Raw genomic sequence first — 21,093 nt, forward strand, 5'->3', positions numbered from 1 at the left:
TTCTTTGAAACACTCGACGCCCAAACCGCATTGCCATAGCGTCTACCAATCAACTGTGAACGTCGCTCGAAATGTCCCGAGTGGATCTTCAGCAACTGCGCGTACCTTTTCAGTCGATGAAAAGCAATTTGACCGAACATCTCTAACGTATCGCCAAGACAAAACCGAACTTTTCAACTCATCCCTAAACACACGGAGTGCGAGTACACCTGATAATCGCAAAGACGACAACGAACTTATGGGGAATGCTGTCGGCAAGACGGCTGGCGCTCAAGGTTTTACTGATTCTGTTGCGGATACTACTCGAGCCTCTCGTGACTATCGGCGAATGGGAAAGGACGATCACGCCTATGGTGTGGGAGTCGTGGTAGGAGACAACCGATATAGAGGGGAAGGCGGCGATGGTTCTCTGTGCGAGGACCGACGGGCCCTCTACCGGGGCGCCGACGTTTTTAGCAGCTGCAAATACACGGAGGCCGAAAGGTGCGCAGAAGCGGATACCGTCAACGTCCGAGACACAGAGCTACCAACATCGACGTCAATAGCAGAAGAAGGAACACTTAAGGGTCACAACGTTAGGAGAAGGATTATATTACCTCAGCTGAGACCAAGTGCTTTACAGCCGCAAAGGCAGAGCACTATCACAATGGGAGCACGCAATAGCAAAAAACTTCCCCAGGCGCGCACGGAGAGCCATAGCAATACCGAGGCAACCCAAGACAACTGGCCAACTGCAGATGATTCACTCCAGGAAAGCATCGAAATTAGGTAGGTGTTTGAAACGCAACAGTAGCTACAAAAATACTTTCTTTCACAAACATAAGTACACTGTTAGCATAGCCTACTGATGAACATGATCATTTACGATTATCGAAGCGTAAATCGGTGTCACAACTTAAGAATCAATTGTCTAGTTCTGTGAGAGCATATATTTCGTAAAAAAAAAAGATGATGTTACTGTTTAATCACTCAATAGATAAAAATAATGACGCTCATTGTTAACAGCGACCTAGATTACTCTCGTAGATTGCCTTCCTTTTTGTCATTTCGTCCATCACTCACGTTTTCCAACTGGTTTTCTTGTGCGGTGGGTGTTCACGCGTGTCTACGACTACAATGTCACGGTGATGCATTCCTGCTGCTTCGTTTATTATTTTACATTTGCTGCGTTAATGACCATCACGAACAAACGCCACTGTTATGGCGCCCTGCCACTGTTATTGCGGTCAACGATAACCGTTCCATCTGTTTACCTCCGTATGCGACAGCGGCAGTCCGGAACAACTTCAACAGGCGCATGAACAGGGTCAGCAAGGAAATCAACAGATCGAGGAAGAACTGCATCTACAGCGGCCGCACTTAATGACAATAACAAAGCTTAGTACCATCGAATTGTCTGACGATGATGATGATGACGACGACGACGACGACGATGATGATGATGATGATGATGATCTGCCCGATTATCCTACACCTCTCGCAAGAAAGGTATTGAAGTCAAATAATAAAGTCATTGAAAGTAATAGTAATAGTGATTATAAACCTCTAGTTCATTGTTAGGTTGATCTTAGATTTGTTTTTGATTATATGTGTAGGGATTCAATACAAATAAGAAATCGATACATTTAGGTATTTGCAGAAGAAGGAGAAGCTGATAACTTTGATTCACAATATATTTGTACTAGTTAGCTTTGCTCTGCTCATATAGCAAACCTTTATAGCGTTGTCAATTTACATAAGGTAAATTTGGTATCGTATGACTTCTTATCAATCCATAGCGCATGGTCCAATATAAGCGTCGACTATTCGTAAAATCGGATGTTCTATAATTTCAAACCAGAGAAAAAAAAAATCAAACTCCGTATATCCTTTACGGGTTTGAATTAATATTCTTCCAAGATATGCATTCACCTCATAATATAGTGGTCTTGTTTGTTCTGTCATGAATGGAACTTTAAAAAATAAGCACAAAACTAAAACGGCTCTTTCGAAGCAAAGTGCCTTAAACAAGTTCCAATGCAACATATCTCCCGTGTAAAGGAAATCAATTGCTGCATATATAAGGTCCAGAAAACTGTATTAATCGCCATTCTTTTGAGAATGATAGATGCGTATCCAATGTAGCAATAGGATGTACTTTGGATCGTGATTTTGAGTGAAGAAGCACAAACTAATTTCTATCATCTTTTAACGTTTTATGGTCATACAAGGAATATATTTTTTATAATAACAGCTATTAATCCATTCTCTAGTTTTGTTTCCAACAAAAAATTATTTCCACAGCTGCTAATAATAGAAATAACTTTATACACAAAAAGCAATTTGTTCAAATCTAGAAAATGCTTACGGTATGCATTTTACGGTGAGCATCTTAATAATAGAGGGGACAGAATTAGGCGAATTATGTCTACAATCGACGTACCATTCTCTTGCACAATCCACTTATTCTGACTGGCCAGCAACTGGTGTGATAATTATACTTTAGATATTTAGACATTAAATGTTACTGGATTAAGCTAGCGCGTGGACTCGACGACTCGATAATCACAGGTTCTACAGTTCGGTCTCCTGCTAGTTATCAATTAATCCTATAACTTGTTTAAAAATGATATATATCAAAACAACTGATAGTATTATTACCCTGCCAATTCGCCAAACCTGTCCGTTACCATTACGAATTTTTTTAGATAAACATTACTTATCTCTAATGTACATAAAAACTATCATATTTTGCTTTCAACAATGAAAATTTAGCTATTTAGCCTAAATCTCTGCTCGTTACAACTAAGATGAGATTCATTTGAGGATACTAAAGTTTCACCACCATTTATTCATAGGGTGCCTCTAGTGATATTGAGATTTTAACGTATTGAAATATCCTTCTGAACTACATTTCATATAATATCCAAAGAACTCGCTATGAGGGTAAGTTTCATCAATAATAGTGACACACGTAAACAAGGGAATCGATCTTTCAATTAGAACAGAATTAAGATTCCTGTAAAAAATAGTTGTTAAGTTGGAAACGGGCCTTAGAAGTTTGTCGTAGCCATTTTGGAAGAGACAGCTGTTTTTAATAGCGGCGACGGCGGCGGTGGCGGCTCTGGGGATTGGAACAGACCAGTGTGAAGATGAATCACTGATGGCGGATGGCGTCGATACACCAGCGCAAGAGGAAAAATACGAAAACAAATTGTTTATGCTGTTTAAAGTAAATTTTTGGCCATATTTCAATTTAAATTTTTGAAGTTCGAAAACTTCCATATATATAGAGAGAGAGAGAGGGGGGGGAGAGAGAGAGAGCGTGTGTCTTGCAGGTACTAGAATTTTTATATTAAGAGACTACAACGTCCATACATACGCATATACATACGCATAATACATACGCATGTGAGCTAATCGAAATGACCACTGACGTAATAGGTCGCAGTACCTGATTAAAGGCCCAATAATCCTGTCATCCTCTTCTTTCATCTCTTACAACCACTGCAGTGTTACTGGATAACGTCATTCTCGCTCATATTTCGTCGCCGTAAATGCTGATTATCTTCCTAACTTAATCGGAACGTGAAGCGAACAATGTATGCATGTCAAAGAATTACTGATAATTTTGCCTTTTTTAGTGAACTCCAGTTTTAACATAAATTTACTTTTCTCTAATTATTTGGAAAAAAATATATATATTTACTAGAAGCAATAATAATCTAAAGGTTGTCTGTTCACCTCTAGTTGCTCGAATTCGTATCATTCCGGTGTGAGTAAAATCATCAATGACTTTTTTGGAGCGTAGCGCACGAGAACTAACATGTTGACACAACTTTGTTACAACCTACGTTTAGCTCATACATGCGCATAATTAATCCAATAACGTAAAAGTACAGATGACGCACTATGGCTATGAACAGGCAAGCATTGGCTGTATCTTATCGATCTGAGACCGCGTGCCTGTTGATACTTTTACATTGGCATTAGGAAAACAGTCCTTGAAAGTTTTGGCTATTGGTGTGTCTGACCTCTATTTATTTTAGGTCAAAAACCAACAATCCTCGTCGTCATTTCGTACTATGCAGATGTTTCGACCATTATGTCTTTTCGTGTTTCATGAGGCAGATATTATTATCAGTGTACGCGAACGCATATTTGGCCTGAGTTTAAGGCCAGATTTATAGTGGGTGTTGTAATCCGCTAATCTAAACAACTGAAACTACTGGTGGTTTGCTGTTCTTACTGCCGCCAACTGTCAGTTTCGTTGTAATATTGTCGATTCTGGTAGGGTTATTTAATGACACTGTGAAGCAGGCCAACGGAGAAGATCGTAAGAGCCGGAATATTGCTTCGTAAATTTAGATTGAGCAAGGATTCATATCTGCTGTTGACAATAACTGTATATTCCGATGACAGTGGCTATCGTGTTAGGTAGCTTAGTAAAAGTGCACGGTCGAAACATTTACATTTACCTATATGCCTGTAAAACCAGTTCCTTACTTAAACTGATAGGAACTTACGATTGAAAAAATCGTTATCGAATATTTCGGTAGAAATTAATACACACATACGTAAATGCATATGAAAGATATTGTAGTCCAACTGCTGATGGTCACAGTCCGCAACAGCAAAACAGACAACAGTTGACTTTTGATTCTTTTTTCTTCGACGCCATCATCATTGTTAGCATCGTCGTTGGGCCGCTGCCAGCTAAACAGACCTCATATGAACCAGTTTGAAGCCATCGCTAGAAGTAACGGCTACAGTTATTAGTTTACCAAGTATGGGTCACGACAGCTCTTCGTCGTATGTTTACCAGTGATATGCTCGTCTTGAAAGAAAATAATGCAAAAAGTACAGGCTTTCCAATGGCCGTCAACAATGCTATCTTCACGCAAGAATATAACGAATGTTCATTAAAAAACGGATACACATATACGTGTACAGAATGTGTATCATACTGACGGGCTAGATGTTGATGTCAAGGCTGAGTTTGCCATTAGCAGCTGTCTGCTAATAACGGTCGGTTGAGCTTTTCACTCTGTCACTTCTACTACTCAGAGCAATTTCGAAGGCACCAGACTTGCATCATTACCATTAGGTCTCGCACGTGATCATCGCGGAAAGGTAACGCCGTATCATTCTTGATTGTCTACACAAACCTAAACAATACTATTCTATATGAGTGAGTAGATAAGAGTCGACTGATTTAGTGTGCTAAATAGAGGTCCTTTTCCTTCTGCCAGTTGAAATGCGTCTTCGAAACTTGTAGGTTTACAAGAGCTATTTTGAATATAAAGATTATCGAAGGCTACCGCTCATTAAAAAAAGAACGATGAAACATGCAAAATATTGTAATAAAATTACTGTGCAAGGACGGTTATCGATCTTTAGATCACAGAGGTACAAAATACTTAATCAGATGGAATCATCCAAACTGCAGTAATTCGACTAGAATTGAGTTCAATAAGCTAAAAATATATGTTTTCACAGCAAATACGCGTCGTAGACCATCTAGAGTATCTCATGTGCCTTAGATACCGTATTAAATAATACTTATATATGAACTTTGTATGCCTCTATGCGATTTGTAGCAATAATAATTACCGAAGCCCTCCAAACTTCTGCAGATAGTGTTCATTGCTGGTCTATGAGAAATTAGGATTTTCAAGACCAAATAAGGCCTTAATCCCAATATAGATGAACACTTTTTTATCTCCTAGTGTTTTGTATACTGCACTTTATCGACCTTTTGAGAGCTGAATGGACACAAAGCTTTCGAGCAGGAAAGTGATTCTGAAGATTATTTGAAGTATACATGTTAAACATTGGACTTCAGCTAAAATCATCTCTTGAACACAATTCTTTCGTATTAGGCAATACAACTGATATTACTAAACACTGAAGATTTTTCTCGAACACAACTCGGCTATAGCAAATATTAAACAATAATGTTTAAGCAAATCTTTTTATTATTATTCCACTAACTTGATATATTTTGGTTTCTGCCATTAGCTTAAGCTGAAGAGAGATTCTATAGCAGTAACCAGGTTTCGTTTGAGTCGCTCCCAACAAGACAAAGAAGCTGTCGCCATTGAAGAAGAGGAAAATGCCGGTAAGTTAACTCCGGAGAGAAACTGTATGGGAGAAAAATTATGGAATTCTCAATTAACGATAACTGTTCTGCTATCATTTTAAATGATTAATATTTCGGTGCTTGCCTCCAATGTGAGAATAGTTCTTTGAAGAGTGGGTGTGATTGTTGCTTGATATATGCTAATATGTTAGGCGTCAGACAAAGAATCTTTTAGCTTTGTATACGATCAGCAGTACCAACTATGTATCCCGGCGCGACTGTAGCGGACAGATAAGTTTGGTTTGTCTCTGAATACTTTGCAGGCCTAAAAGCTTACATACGTAGCAGTTAAACATGTTGTTATTTGTAGTCCGTAAAATATTATAATACATAATTAATCACAATGATTTCATTGCAATGACATCTTGATGCTCAGTGAGAAAAATTAACCATTGAGCCCACAATTAAAATTAATACAAAGTATAATGAAATACAGTTTATATATTTTAGTATAATTATACGGAATCCGCGCCGTGCCTTAGTACGCCTATTTTAACAGACCTTTGATGGGCGTTTGCAGAAAATTCGGTAGCAGTTGCTACAGCAGAACAAAGCGCTGACCACGTGCACTTCAACACCTCAACTACCCGTGATGGAAGTGACGGGAACCTCAGCCAACCCAATGATTCTGGCCTCTCACTGAACAGCAACTGTACTACCCCGGCTACTTCAGACCCTGGTAGTGGACGGCTCGTAACCGTCTCATAGCGATCGGTACTCGCGACCAATCCAAACACCACCTCAAAACGACGCCGCGTTATCGACAGACAATACACCAAATCGACAGATAATACAACCAAAACTATAGTGCAACACCATGAGAGCTGCAATAGGTTCAGGCGTACATAGTCGAGTATGCCTTGATATGTTGTCTTTATTTGTCTCCTGGCGTTCATTGTTTTGTAGTGGCGAGATGTGTAAGATAGGTGCATGCTGGGCATGATATTCAATTTACGCCAAGTCACGCTGTTGAATAGTATCCCTGTAATTGACAACAAAAAAAAATCGCATGTTTGCGTTTGTCAGTCCGTGTCTACGATATATTGTGTTGTGTAATTTACAATTGAATGCATTCGAATAAATCAATAAATAGACTGTGTATACTTTTATATTGTACGTCGGCGTCGTTTTGTTGAATGCATGGCCTTATAGGTGAATGGTCGTGTGTATGACTGTGCGTAGAATTTCAAAGATATATCACGATTTAATCGTATGAAACTAAACTGTGAAGTAACAGCAGTATTTATTTCAGATTCTGACGTATATATATATATATATATATATATCCCATTCGAGGAACTCAGGAAGGAACCTCAGAAGCTTCAGCATAGAATCCGCTATAGATACTACATTCTCTCCTTGATCTACCTTTGAGAGATCCTTTGGAGAAGATGTCATGTAGACGATTCCACCTTTGCCCCTTCAAATACTCTGTACATCAGTTACTCAGTAACGTTTCCACATTAGCTCCAATTACTCTAACGGTCTGGATAGCGACTAGCTGAACAAAATAATTTGAAGACAATTCCCGATCGATTCGTCGCTTTCATTCATTTAATGTATTCTCTTCCTCTCGTCCTCATGCTGCTGCTTTCCCAGCTGCGTTTGTTGGATGACGCGAGCGTATATACTGGTGTTGCGCCGCAGATAAAATATCATTCTTCCTTTCGCGGTTCTAATATCATTCCTTCCGCCCGAATGGCGCTGTTTATGGGAAGCTCAGTTGGTTTTTGGCCTACTGGAACTTCAGCCGACTGCAATGCGGGTATATGACCTGATTGATGACACTAGATCTGGAATGCCGTTTTTCTCTTCTCCGGCGGATAAACATATGTCCACCAGTAGAGGCAATCCGGATGGGCTGTCGGAAGCACAGATAAGAATCGCAGACCTTCTTCCAGCCGTAGAGTTATTGCGACGATGAAGGAAATGCGTTGTCATCTAGTAGAGGCCCCAAATGCGATGAAGGAGCAAGACCCATGACTCTTTCTGCTTATGAAACAGAGGCCTACATCGAAGCCTGCTAATTCTCTTCACGTAGAAAGGCTTGCCTGACAGAAGAAATCCTGTATGCTTCTTGTTGTTACCTTGTCACGAAAAAATTAACTCCAGAACAGCAGAGTTCTTGCGTACAGTAGCTAAAACTTTCCTACGGCTCTCTCTATCATCTTAAAGGCGTAACTAGTTTTCCGGTTGAGGGTCTGTTTGATCTACTGTTTGATGCGGCTTCGTGGATCCACAATGTAGCTCGACGAGTCCGAGAGCTTCGTTCTTTATTTGAAATCCAAAACCTTCTACACTTGTGGGAACTTACTTATTTTCAATATATGCACATGTGTATAGCTAAAGCTCAGGGATTTCGAAATGTCTTGAACTATTAATATTAGTATACGTTTGTGTTTACCTGTACCAAGAGTGATAGAATAGTACACAGAAGAAAAAATTATAATGATATATGACTTTATCCGAATAGAAGACTTGGTGTTTTGAGAGTGACAATTTTTATGCAACGCGATCCATAAAAGACGACAAAAATCTTTGGAATCTTTGGAAGAATTACTTTGCGCTTTCTTTTAGCTTACATGCGTTCTTGGCACGAATGTTATTAAATTTTCATGTATAGCATTTTAAGTTATTATTATTGTGTGGACAAGTTCTCAAAATCACCTCTTTTTAGCTGTAGCACTAAGGCCCGGCCTCATTGGGAGTCTAACCTGTGTAGGTTTTACCGAGCATATCTAAGGTTTCCTCAACAGACCTATAAAACGGCATGACAACCATAAAAACAGTTATTAAATTTGATAAAATAATAATAGTAGCGCAATTTTTCTGTGATTCTTTATTCCTTATTTTCCTGATTATTAATATTCGGTAATAATTATTGCCTACGCTCAAATTTGAACCACCATACAAGCATGCTCGTTAGTTAGGTAACTCAAAGAGATGCGCATTAGCCGTGCCATAGAATAATTTCAACTGTGATTCCGTATTACTACGATTGCTGTAAAAGTGATGATTTATGATTCCGTTGATGTTTGAGTTGGCGCCGCATCTTTCATAGCTCTCTCCACAAGTCGACATTATAGATGCCACAACCGATCATTAGCAGAGAGATGATCGTTCGTGGCACCCAGAGGAAGCAAATGTCACTTAGTCTGGTTCATTCTGTCTGCTCGCTTGATGCAGCGTCTAATAGATAGTCAAGATAACTGTGTGTGATCTTGTCACATCGGCGAGAATGGAGGTCCTTGCAGTTTCCAGCTAGCACCAGAGAGTCCACTATACGCGTACCGTTTTGTTTTAGCCTATCTAAGGTATCGCTCTTTATTTCCGTATAGATTTTCTCCATCTGCTTTTAAGAAGAGTGTTGTATTCACGACATCAGGATTTATAGCTCGAGTGGTCGTTAGTCGAAATTATAACTCCTGTTATGTAACTAGTGCAAAAATCGCTTGTTATTATTTTTAAGTTTCGCTATAAAGGCTAAGAATCGCAATTTGATCTATAAATGTCGTTCATGTTAGCCACGTAGTATTAATTATAAGAACTAGCCAACCTTATAAGTAAACTTGAAAAGCCTGCCTTACATAGTAATATTCGGTGTTCGATTGAACATCAACAAACTCAAACTTTCGTAGATTGTTTCAATCAAAATGTCAGCGAATTGCGCCTAAAAGCAGTACAGTTATACGCTGATATGAAATAGACCAAAAGCGCATGTTAGACAAATTACGTTGTGTTCACCGTTTTCATAAAATTAAAATAGAAAATACCGTAGAAAAATAGATCATTATTTTGCACATCACTTACTATGTAAGGTATTTTATTTCGTTTTTCTATTTAATTTATCACCAAATGAACCAATGTTCACATTTGCACTGCAGCATCACAACTTTTTGTGATGGGATTTGAAGAACCGGAAGACAACTGTCCGATTGTTATATGCGTTTGCATCGTTAAAGCAACCAGAGCTTCGTGACAGATGATCGCATTCTTTCAGTCCAAATTTAGTGTAGTTTTTTGTTTGCGAATTAGAAATCGATACATTTATCCTATCCAACTTTTTTCCCGCCTTTGTTGCCAGTCGCAAAGGGTAAACGGCTCATATTCTTCAAAAATGATTACCTTTGTGACAAAGACCTCTTTAGATTATTCTTAACGTTTCATGTCATTTCAATACATGCGTATTCTGCTTTCATTTGAAGCGTATCACATTTTCATTTTGCAGCACTAAATAAATAGAAATATTATAACGTAATTTTAAAAATGATGAGAAGGAAAAGAAAGCCCCTTGCTTTCCTAATCCTCTTCCTGTTTTCATATCGAGCAGAGTAGTAATAATTAATTTGAATAGTTATGTTGACATAAATTAGCAAACTAATTTACCTCGATCTGTGAAATGAGCAAATTTCCGATTTGTTAAATTTACCAGTGGATATAGTCACCTTTAAGTTGAGGCGCTAAAAGCCAACTGTGATTATCACCAAAAAAAAAGCATTAGTTGCAAACGTTTTGTAATTGTTGCATTATATAATTTTCAGAATTATTGTTAAGTTGTTCAACCCTGTCTACAAGTTCGTGGTCATTAACCTCTGACGTCACGTCTGTATCGACTCCTTGCCAAAATGTCACCATCAGATCCGCCAGGTAATAAACTTTTTTACACGAGTGAGTAATTAACTATTATATTGAAAGCCATAATTATAAATATTAGAAGTTTACTAAATATGCATACATACATGGACTTGTGTATTTACCGCTGAACTGAAAAACGATCTGCTTACCCAAAATTTTAAGTCATACCATGCGTATTATTAAATCAAGTTAATCATTTTTATATGAAAAAGAAACTCTACAATCGTCTTGAAATGAGGTCAACAGACTTTTATAAGCCCGACAGAGATTTATACATTTATAAGATCTCAGCGCTTAGCTTTTGATTTTATTTGTGATTTTCACAGGAAACCGCCTGTTTGCACTGAAACTATGCCTGGATTTCTCTCTATTAAGGAGAGAACTAATAAACTCTTTCAAAGTCTATCCACGACGGTAAGATGCGTTTTACTCTAACCGTAAACACTAAACTGTTTGTAGCAAATCTAGTCACTACGCAGGCTTACTAATCCTATGAATCGTTCATTAATGGATGATTTTTATAATCAAATAAGACATAACTAGAGCATAACATCTCTAATATGTGTCGGAGGCTTTATTTCTGACTACGGAATAAACAAACCCTTTTTGTTTCGTTCTGCTGCTAGCTGAGAGTACAAGTTACAAGCAGAGTAACTTAATGAGTACTCAGCTCTGCCAGCGTCAATTTAATATTTGTAGATCAAATCAGTGGTATTAAAATAGGTAAAGAAATATGTTAATACTGAAATTACTAGATGGGGAGATAACAGAGATGACTAGTTCATTGCAAGAATATTGTACATTATTTATAATCATTATAATGAGATCTAATACATGTAGACACTTGATTAGTATAAATATTGTAGTAAAATGTAATAAAAAGATATCGCCATCAAGTGATTGTGGAAATGCTGAACACCGAAACTTCACAAGATGGCAACAAAGACAATAGCCTTGCGACGTGTAAACTCAGCTTTGTGCAAACAGCATCAATATAATTTGCCAACAAACAATAAACGAATTGCAATTTGTACATATATATATATAAAACATAGAAAAAGAAACAAAAATTATCGTAAATTTTAGTCGAATTCACACGGTAGCACTACTACAAAAGACGAGTGTGTAATGTTTATGTTAGAGATAGAAGAACTGAGGAAAAAACGGAACCTTATGCAGAAAAGAAATATATCGATTAGGATAATTGTTGCTGCTATTCGCAAAATACTCTTTTAACTGCCATTTTGAGGCTAAAAAAGATGCGAATAGCATTGGTACTAGCAGAGATATATTTGTATCTGCGCAGCTCTGACACCCAAATTGGAACAACCCGCAACGACGAGCGCAGCGGTGGAATTTGAGTTGAGGAGTTTTTCTATGAGCGGTTTTCATTCCTTTTGTCGAAATTAGATACTCCAGATTAATGTTGTAATATACTTGAATGCCGTTTTTAATAAGCATGGTTTACGAAAGGAGTCAGTCCACTGGGCCAGCTTCCAGAAAAAGTCAGCAGCACAAACGCTTCTGAAGAAATGGCGTTAAGTAAGGGACCCAGATATATTACTTAATGGCGCCTTCTTAACGTACATATATTCCATAACTAGGGCCAGGAGTACTCAACTCCATGGAATGTCATGTGCATGAACTACATTAAATATCAGCGCCTAAACCTTTTTCGCGTCAATGACTATTTGATTCACGTTACACCATACTTTTAGTGAGTAAACTTCGTTTTTCCTACATGTCTGAAAGATCTGTCTTGTTTGTACATGATGGCCAGGCCTTTCACTGCGGCATGCGGAACAAACTAATCGTGAGACACTGATCAGACTTATCTGTGATTCTGGCCGTACAGATTGCGACAACTCGAGCTTCCTTTAATCCACCAGTTTAGATGCGGCGTGCCATGATGTTTTTAATCACGTATGTTCCGGGACCTCAACTTGGTGTTCTCGAAGTGCGGAGTATGTGGTTGAATGCTGTCATATCCGACTTCGGGGTCTTTTATGGAATTGCAATAGGTGAAACATGAACGAGTTGGGGTTAAGTAATATTATTTGATGCCATCCGTATCCGATGTTTGAACAGCATCAGTAGGCATTCGCTGAAGGCGCAACTGCTCTCGATTAAGTAAGCGTCACTGATTCAACTATTAGCAATAGAAACAGAAAGAATGGTGTCACCTCCTTTAAGGCGACGTATGTTCTTTCAGTCATTACACCGTCATTTCCTTCAAGCGGAGTTTCATTTTGTGGATAATTTCAAGTGATCTTTTATGAAGTTAACAAACATATTCAGGTGATCGCGTTTCGTAGGGAACACTACTGAGGTAGAACTCAGAAAATGAGCATTCCCGTGAATATATGTAACCTATTTTGAGTATTTTTGTATGATACGTTTGCAGTATTTGATAGCTTTGATCTAAGAAGAGTAGCCTTTTATAACACGTTTGCAAACTTGCGCAAACTTACCCAGTATTGCAAAAATAAATGAGAGAAACATCGGTCTCATCTTAACGTTCATATTCAATATATAAACCTACTTTTTTAGACTTTTTGGACTTCTTTAGACTAGGAGACAAAAAAAAAGATTTCAAAGTTATAGAAGTCTAGCTAAGGTTGGCTTATTTAAGAAAAAGTATATATATATATATATATATATATATATATATATATATTTACAAGAGAAGTATTCTTCAAAACAAGGCAAATATTTCAAATCAAACAGAAACTATTTGAGAAAGCTCAAAATTTAAAGTGTTCCATAATATGTGTTTCGAAATTAAGTTGCCAAGCCTTCGTCGGTCGTTTCTAGCATACAGCAATCTACTTCTATAGTAGCCATATGTTCCTAATTATTACTTTTGCGATGAGAACCTACATTAAAGATCAGGCAGTTCTAAAGAGGCAGTGTAAGAACTGTCTAGATAGCTACATTCTTAATGCGTCTAGAGAATAAAGAAATCATAAATAAATGATCCTTTAAATTCTAACACTAAATGCTCAATATTTAGTCTTTTAAGGAATACTACACCCTTTCCGCTTTTAACATCGGTGTTAATGATTGAACGAGCTAAGGAATAGTATCTGGATGCGAAGCCTAAAGAGTCGCCCGTTATGCCCGCTATATATTAAATTTGCGCTAATAAAAAAGATATTAAGGCAAATCTCACAAGACACCAAGTAAACTTACGGATAGTACTAATTTACAGGGAACTAGAGGCCTACCTCCCTTTCGGAATGTGACTCAATGAATAAGGCGACATTTTCTATTGCACCGTAACGTTTACGATTTTCGTCGTATGTGATAGGAGTATCGCGTCTACACAAACTTAAGGGCACACGGCAAAGCCTGGTATACCTGGCCCCGCGAAATTTACGGAGGATTCCATAGCGACGGCTTTTTCGGGCGCTCTGTCATAAACCGATCACTTTAGCTGCCAAAATGGACGGTTCGATCCGGCGCCTTTCGAAAGCTACTGTCTTATTAGTTATAAGATGTGACACTCGAAAGAAAAGGAACTGTCAAGGGACCAGGAATTGTCTCACTATGTCGAGTCATGAATTAAAGAGAAATCATCATTCCATGGTTTGCAATGTTAATTTCATCATTAAGTGAGCTTAAAGCGTTTTTTTTTTTTGTATAAGTGATACCAAAGGCTAGTGATATACTTGGAAGTGGAAATATAATGAATAGCGAAAAATCTTTACCTTCGAGCATCTAATCTTTATGCTCGTATCACATATACAGTTGTTAGACAGCAGTAATAGTAGTAGACCCACATAATCATAGTCAAATTATCTACGATAAATGTAATATATACATTTATATTTATTACTGATTCCTTTCAACTTAATGAGGATTAAAAGCTACCTTGAACTAAGTAAACGGTCCTTAGCAAATTTATTGTAGATGTTAGAATGAGGGGATCACAGCTCAATTCGGTAGCTGTGTTCTCGATTATGATGTCTTGTATCAGAAGAAGAACCCTCATTCGCGGAACAGAGTATGGAAATAGTTAATCACTGATCCGTCCGTTACCATGAACAATACGGTAACTTTTGGACAGCCCAGATAGGAGAAACGCATGAAAATTCCTATGAGTATCGGATGTAGCATTTTTCCCTATTTGTTAGTCTTATAGGTATGGCATAATCTGTACACTGTCATTTCACATGTTCTCTATGCGCCGTTGACAAGTCTTCATTGTTGAGCTATGAAGCTCCTAGGAATGCTCAGACAACGCTCTTATTTGAACCGACATAAAACGTCTAAGTATACCTTTGTCCTGTGGAAATATTACTACTAGTCTTTGTTAGTGCACAAAGCGATTTGTCGTTACGCGCTGTCCAGTTATTCATCCAATAGAAAATGAGTGGAGTTAAAAACCAGTGTGTTTTAGGCACAGTTAAATCACATGAGAATCAATCATCCAGCTGTGCAATTAATGAGTAAAGTGTTAATAAGCAAAATTGACTGATAACCTATTCTGTATTCAAAATGCAATGTTATGCAAATGAATAAAAATACGATTAGGTAATAGGGACTTATAAATTTTTTAATAGTCCAAGTAGGAGTTTCTTGCTTAACGTCAACGCTTATAATTTAAGTGAAGCCACTGTTTCACCAAATAATAGATCTTATTTCAGCTAAGATTAAGGATAAAGAGGCAAGTAACCAAAATTAAGAATTAGACGAGGTATAAAAATAAACCTATTGGGGTAACGGAGTGTCTCATAATCGTCAGTGTTTACCAAGTAGCGTTAAACCAGCAAAAACATAAGCGGAATGCACCTAAAGTACTCTCATATTCAACAAATATAGGTTTAAGAATATACGAGATATATATCTGATGATATGAGAATAGATATACTACTTTTATTTGTTCTCCGTCATAATGATATATAAACGGAAATGCACTTATCTAATAAAATTGTAAGACACCGGTGTTTGGTTTTAAGTAATCGAATTATCTTTGAGTCAAGCAATCTCTTCGTACATCTTACTATGCCAACTATAAAGGACGTCGTTGAATATTTTGATCTGGTTTTTGAATATAAATGATACTACCAGTAACTTTATCATAAATAGACTCGCAAATATTTTAATATCAGGATCTGCATTGGGAACTAGTTCTTTAAATACTAATTTGAAAAAAGTGCTAACAATCGGCATAATATACAGGCTTTCTAATATTCCGAAAGTGATGACAGCAGTTTTTGTAAATAGAATAGATGAATACGATTTACAAATGTATGAAAAGGTAACATGGAAAAATGGTACATGCATTACAGTTCTAGAAGCATTGCTTTTAAATTTAAGGGGTCAACTAGGACTCGATGAAGAACTTTATAGAAGAAGAATTTTATTATATATAGAAGGAATAAGGAAACCATATTCTTAAACAGAAAAATAGTCCCCATCAACTTATATTCTATATATTGTTATAGCCCTATAGCCCCTAAAACCCCAAATATGAAATCGTTTTTTTATAAAAATAAAATCGTCTTTGAAATCTTTTTTCTAATGACGGCCTGCTTTTAAGTACAGCAACTTTTTATATGCTTTAGTCTTAATGACGTTCTATCATCTGCCACCCAATTTATTCGTTTCTTCTCTCCACAAATATTCCAATATTCCAATATAAGAACTCGTCCGTCTAGGTTTTGTGACCATTTCACTGCCAATTCGCATTTGCTCTGTTAAAGTTAAATGTTGCAAGGGGTCTTCAAAATTTCCATCATGCGCGGCATAGCATTCTTGACTTGCCTTGTCTATTCTGTTGCATGACCTCCGTTTTTTTATGCAAAACGTGCCATCTACAAATCCTGTACTTCTCAAGCGTTTCTTAGAATATGAGACCCTTTCGGTCTTACCAGACACAAATCACCAATGGAGATCTGTCCAACTCTGGCCTTGGGCATGTCTGCTTAAGCTACCTATTATTTTCTCTACCTTATATCGATGAGGAGACACTGGCTGTCTAGAAACTTGTCGTTATGGCGGCGTGTTGTTCGTCACAATATACTGAGAGGCCATGACAAGCCGAGTTTCTTTGAAATCGCTACTTAATTCGGGCACCAAGCTTCTAATTTTTGATTAGGTCTCATAAGTCTAAATTACGTATGGACCGAAGGTTATTTTCTTGCCCAATTTAGAAAGTGTTTGCTGGTCGTGTTCCTCAAAAGTGCCTTCAATCGGCCTTTATTGCTTTCAGACATCGACCAAGCTAGGGTGCATCTTTCAGGTCTGAGACGCTATTCTTGTTTTTCGCGAACCAGTTCTAAACAACTTTCTCAGTGATCGCGTCGTCATTGTACACGGCACAAATATCCAGTGCTGCTTCAATAGCTGTTTGATTGCAGATAGAGTAGGTATAGAAAATGCACTTCGTTCGCCTGGAAGCTTCACATTTGGAGCCTGAATTTGACATGAAAACTTTGTCATGACGCAAGGAACGTACAACAAATTTATGAGGAAGAAAAATCACTTTCTAATGGTATATGGAACTGAATACGTAAAGGCGAAGGAGAACATAAGGAAAAAACCGAGAGTACTTGTGTTCCAATTGAATATAATATTAAGATAAGATAAGCAGATTACTGAACTCGCTCTGTTATAGGGATGTGTACCATTCAGTGGTTATCTAATACAACAATAGTAAAGATGCACTTAATTAAATAGAGCTAAGATTAAACAAATATGCAAGCATGTTATTCTACTTGGATTTGTTGTTTTGTTTATTTATAAAACCCAAGAGTAATATTAAATGGGTGAAATCGCATTCTAAAATCTTTTTTTTTATAGTAGTCATGTTCTTACATACACCAGATGGTAATTTTTGTAATTAATTTCGCTCGTCCATTGAAAAAGCTTTTTGATACTGGAACGAAATTTATTAACGTGTACCTAAAATTCAGGCGAAAATATCCGTTAGCCTTGAATTTATCCAAATCAGGGTTGCAGTTGCACAGTTGCGCGCGAAAGACGAAGGTAAACCAGAATGAAAGTTTTCAGACTTTCTCTTCAGACAGATTTTTATATCTGGGAAGCAAAAATTGGCGCAGAATGCCGATGACATATATCTTGTCTACGAATTTTGGCAGTCATTAAATGCATAGCTCCAAAAAAGTACAGACCTCTTGAAAATGAAAACTTTAAGCGCTTCGACTAGCCACTACTAAGGCAACCTGTGATAACTGGTACGACGTTAATAACGTTTTTTGCCAGTGGAATCGCACATCTTCCCTTAAAGGAGGCCTCTATCGAAGTTATAAGTGAACTCCAACAGTACATGCACTTGTCAAGGGATACGCTTCTCCGATTTATCCCCTCAGTCGGAATCACAGTAATAATAAGAGCAATAATAAATACACATCGTATTTTTTTCTCTCTTCTTCGTTTCGTTTATTTCTTCTTTTTCTTTTTCATTTATTCTTGTTGCATAAATACACCCTCTGCCGTTCGTTCTAGCTCGGACTGATGCAGAAAGACGACAGCCACATCGCCATAGCGACAAAAGCAGCGGTACGAGTAGCAAACTGTGCTTTCTCATAGTCCGCTCGTCGCTGGTCCTGCCAATGCTTTGCTTTCACCCCCGTCTAACCTCTTTCAGTCTTCCCTATACATCCCATCCACATTGGCTGATGTCGGTAGCTCGTTCTTATCGATCATCCGTTCATTGTAGTCTGTACATCCATACACAGCCACTGTCGATATAGACAATGGTCAGTCTGCATCGTTTTATCCGCCGCTGTCCTTTCCCTTTCAGCGTCTGCTGCTGCTTCACGCACGGGTTCTTCTACGTGCTTGTACTAGCAGCGGTAATAGATGGAATAGTAGAAGATCGAGGATGACATAAGATAAAAAAAACACAGAAAAGAAAGAGAAATGTTGCATCGTTTCGGTTTTCCTCTTCCGCTCCCTCCAGTTCTTTTATAGGTGGGGGTAGGGAAAAAAGGTATGTGTACAGGGGGTATACGGCCAGAGGAAAGGAGGGTGTTGAATAGGAGTGATGTGGGCTGAGAGCTAGAGCTAGAAACCACATGATCTCTGACAGGTTGGCTTGGCTTGAGCGAGCCAGACCCAACGACATCTACAAAAGAGCTGCTGGTCAGTGGTCGCTTCGTCGTGTCCGATGCTTTCACCAAATAAAAGGTAACAAGTTTCGCGGCAGTAAGCGAAACGCGCTTCGATGCTGCCGAGTTCAGTCGTCTAATTGACAGAACAAACGACCGTGCAGTCGATAAATGATAACAATAGCAGCGACAACGATGAAAGAAATTTCACAGAGCTGAACGGTGAGTGCCACGGTAACAACAGAATTGACGATTAACATAGAGACTACTGACAAAGAAAAAAAAGAACTCGGCTTAGGAAGCAACGGCAATGTTAATGACATCGAGGTAAAATGAGAGCAACAAAGGGTTGCTTCGCTTTCACCGAAAAGGATGGAGAGGACTGACAAACAAAACAACAACGCAACCTGCACACACAAATGCGTCCCCTTACCCTCCTTAACTATACGCACCCGCTATCCGGAAAAGGATTGGCGTTTGCTCTTGTTTTGATGACGACGCTGACGCTCAACGACTAAGGGGAGCAACGGATGACGACAAAACAACACAACTTGGGGCGGCAGGACAGCGACGAAAGCAGACACTGCCAGTTGGATGCTACCCCAACTGTGAAGGCTGAAGCCTATCCCAAGAAAATGAAATTTAAAATAAAACCCTTTGCCTAGCTCCCATGCTTTTATCCCGCTGGCAACTTACACCAGAGTGTGCATCGTACTCCAGGTGTACTGTTAATGATAAGCTTCTTTATACTACCTTATAGTACTCTCCATGAAATAGGCTCCACTTGACAATGAGCATAAGGAAAAAGTGCGGACCATCGAATTCATTACATTATTAAGCTTATATATCATTAATATTTAGTGCACTTCGTTCGACTAAATAAGGTTAAGTGTATCTTAAATATTTAGTTAAAGTAAATTGGTTTCTTCCTTAGCGATCTATGAATTTCAACGAAAAAGTTGTGTGTAAATAGTATTGTTATTGATATTATTACTAAGCTGAAAATTAACTGGCCTTCGTTCACCTAAAACGACAGAAGCCAATTTGGACAAGGCCGTCTTTTAATGAAAAGAAGACGTACCTTCAGTACGTTGAGGCGTCATCAATAAGAATACAATGAAACGTATTAGCTCATAAATAAATCTAACTCTAATGAAAATTAATCCTGCTGATTTTTTTAAAAGTTTCTTTTCTTCATTGCGTTATGAAGTTTTCAAAGCTAAACAAAAATTTGAAAAGTTACAATTGTTTCTCGCTAATAGATCTCACCATTGTCTTATCGGGCTTTAAATTAAATTCAAGTTGTTTTTTTCTATGCGATAGTAACACGTAGATTAGAATACTTGGAAGTACAATTATATAGAGTGTATGATCACATATATGCATATCTGCATCATTTTAAACTACTGAGATGGAAACACCACTTACGCGCTGTTTAGATGTAAACTGTACACGGCCAAAAACTTCGACGTATTGTTTTGAATAGAGCCTTTATACCTTATGGCAATGTGTGTATTTTCATAAAATTTAACTTCAAAAAAACGTCGATATAAAATCTCGGGCTTTACTGATAAGACAACGAAACAAAGTATCATAAAGCAGAGTACAACACGGAATTTTTGAGTTTTAATTGAATGGTACAATTACATCAAATTCTTTTTATGAAGTTGACTACGGACAGCATGTCTTTCTTTTTTACATAGATCAGTATTAATTTTTTGAACAGAACGTTTACTTAACACATAGAAATGATTATGTCCCTTTGTTCACACCATCGGTTCAGATAGCGATTTGTGAGCCATATAATTTTAGCTAACAATTAGAACAACAATAGAAAACAAAATTGTTCTAAATTTAAATTAAAGTTAAAAAGGTGAAATTGCGGACACGGTATGGGCAATTACTACTTTTACGAAAACTTTTACTATAATTAGCATGGAAAGACTTAGAGGTAGTTAGATACACAAGAAATTGAAAGCTTTGCATTGTTAAGAAAGATCATGTTGTCTATCAGTTAGGATAGCTTAATATATCGAATGATCTAGATTAATCTAAGTGTATTATATCAAACAGAGTTTTGTTATCTTTGCACAGAGCTCACGTTTCGAACCGTGGGTTTGTCTTTAATAATAGTGATCCTGCGGGCAAGAACAGTTGAAAATATGGGCGACAAGTAATGTTTCCAATAATATACCAACGATTGTCGATTGCACATCTGGTCTGTAGCTATTCACATTTGCTTTAATATTTTTTTAAATC

The 21,093-nt window shown here is 37.7% G+C and overlaps 1 protein-coding gene across 1 annotated transcript; it reads left to right on the forward strand.

The window, feature by feature from the left end:
• LOC111267138 (uncharacterized) lies at positions 1–15,716 on the forward strand. The gene is made up of 7 exons (XM_022845170.1): positions 1–768; positions 1,269–1,488; positions 6,001–6,100; positions 6,642–6,800; positions 10,663–10,768; positions 11,083–11,170; positions 14,067–15,716. The coding sequence occupies exons 1-7, from the start codon at positions 239–241 to the stop codon at positions 14,190–14,192; spliced, it is 1,329 nt and encodes a 442-aa protein (XP_022700905.1). The 5' UTR covers positions 1–238; the 3' UTR covers positions 14,193–15,716.
• Positions 15,717–21,093: the final 5,377 nt, after the last annotated feature.

This window comes from Varroa jacobsoni, unplaced genomic scaffold (genome assembly GCF_002532875.2).
Source record: "Varroa jacobsoni isolate VJ856 unplaced genomic scaffold, vjacob_1.0 scaffold_1151, whole genome shotgun sequence".
NCBI classification, from domain to species: Eukaryota; Metazoa; Arthropoda; class Arachnida; order Mesostigmata; family Varroidae; genus Varroa; species Varroa jacobsoni.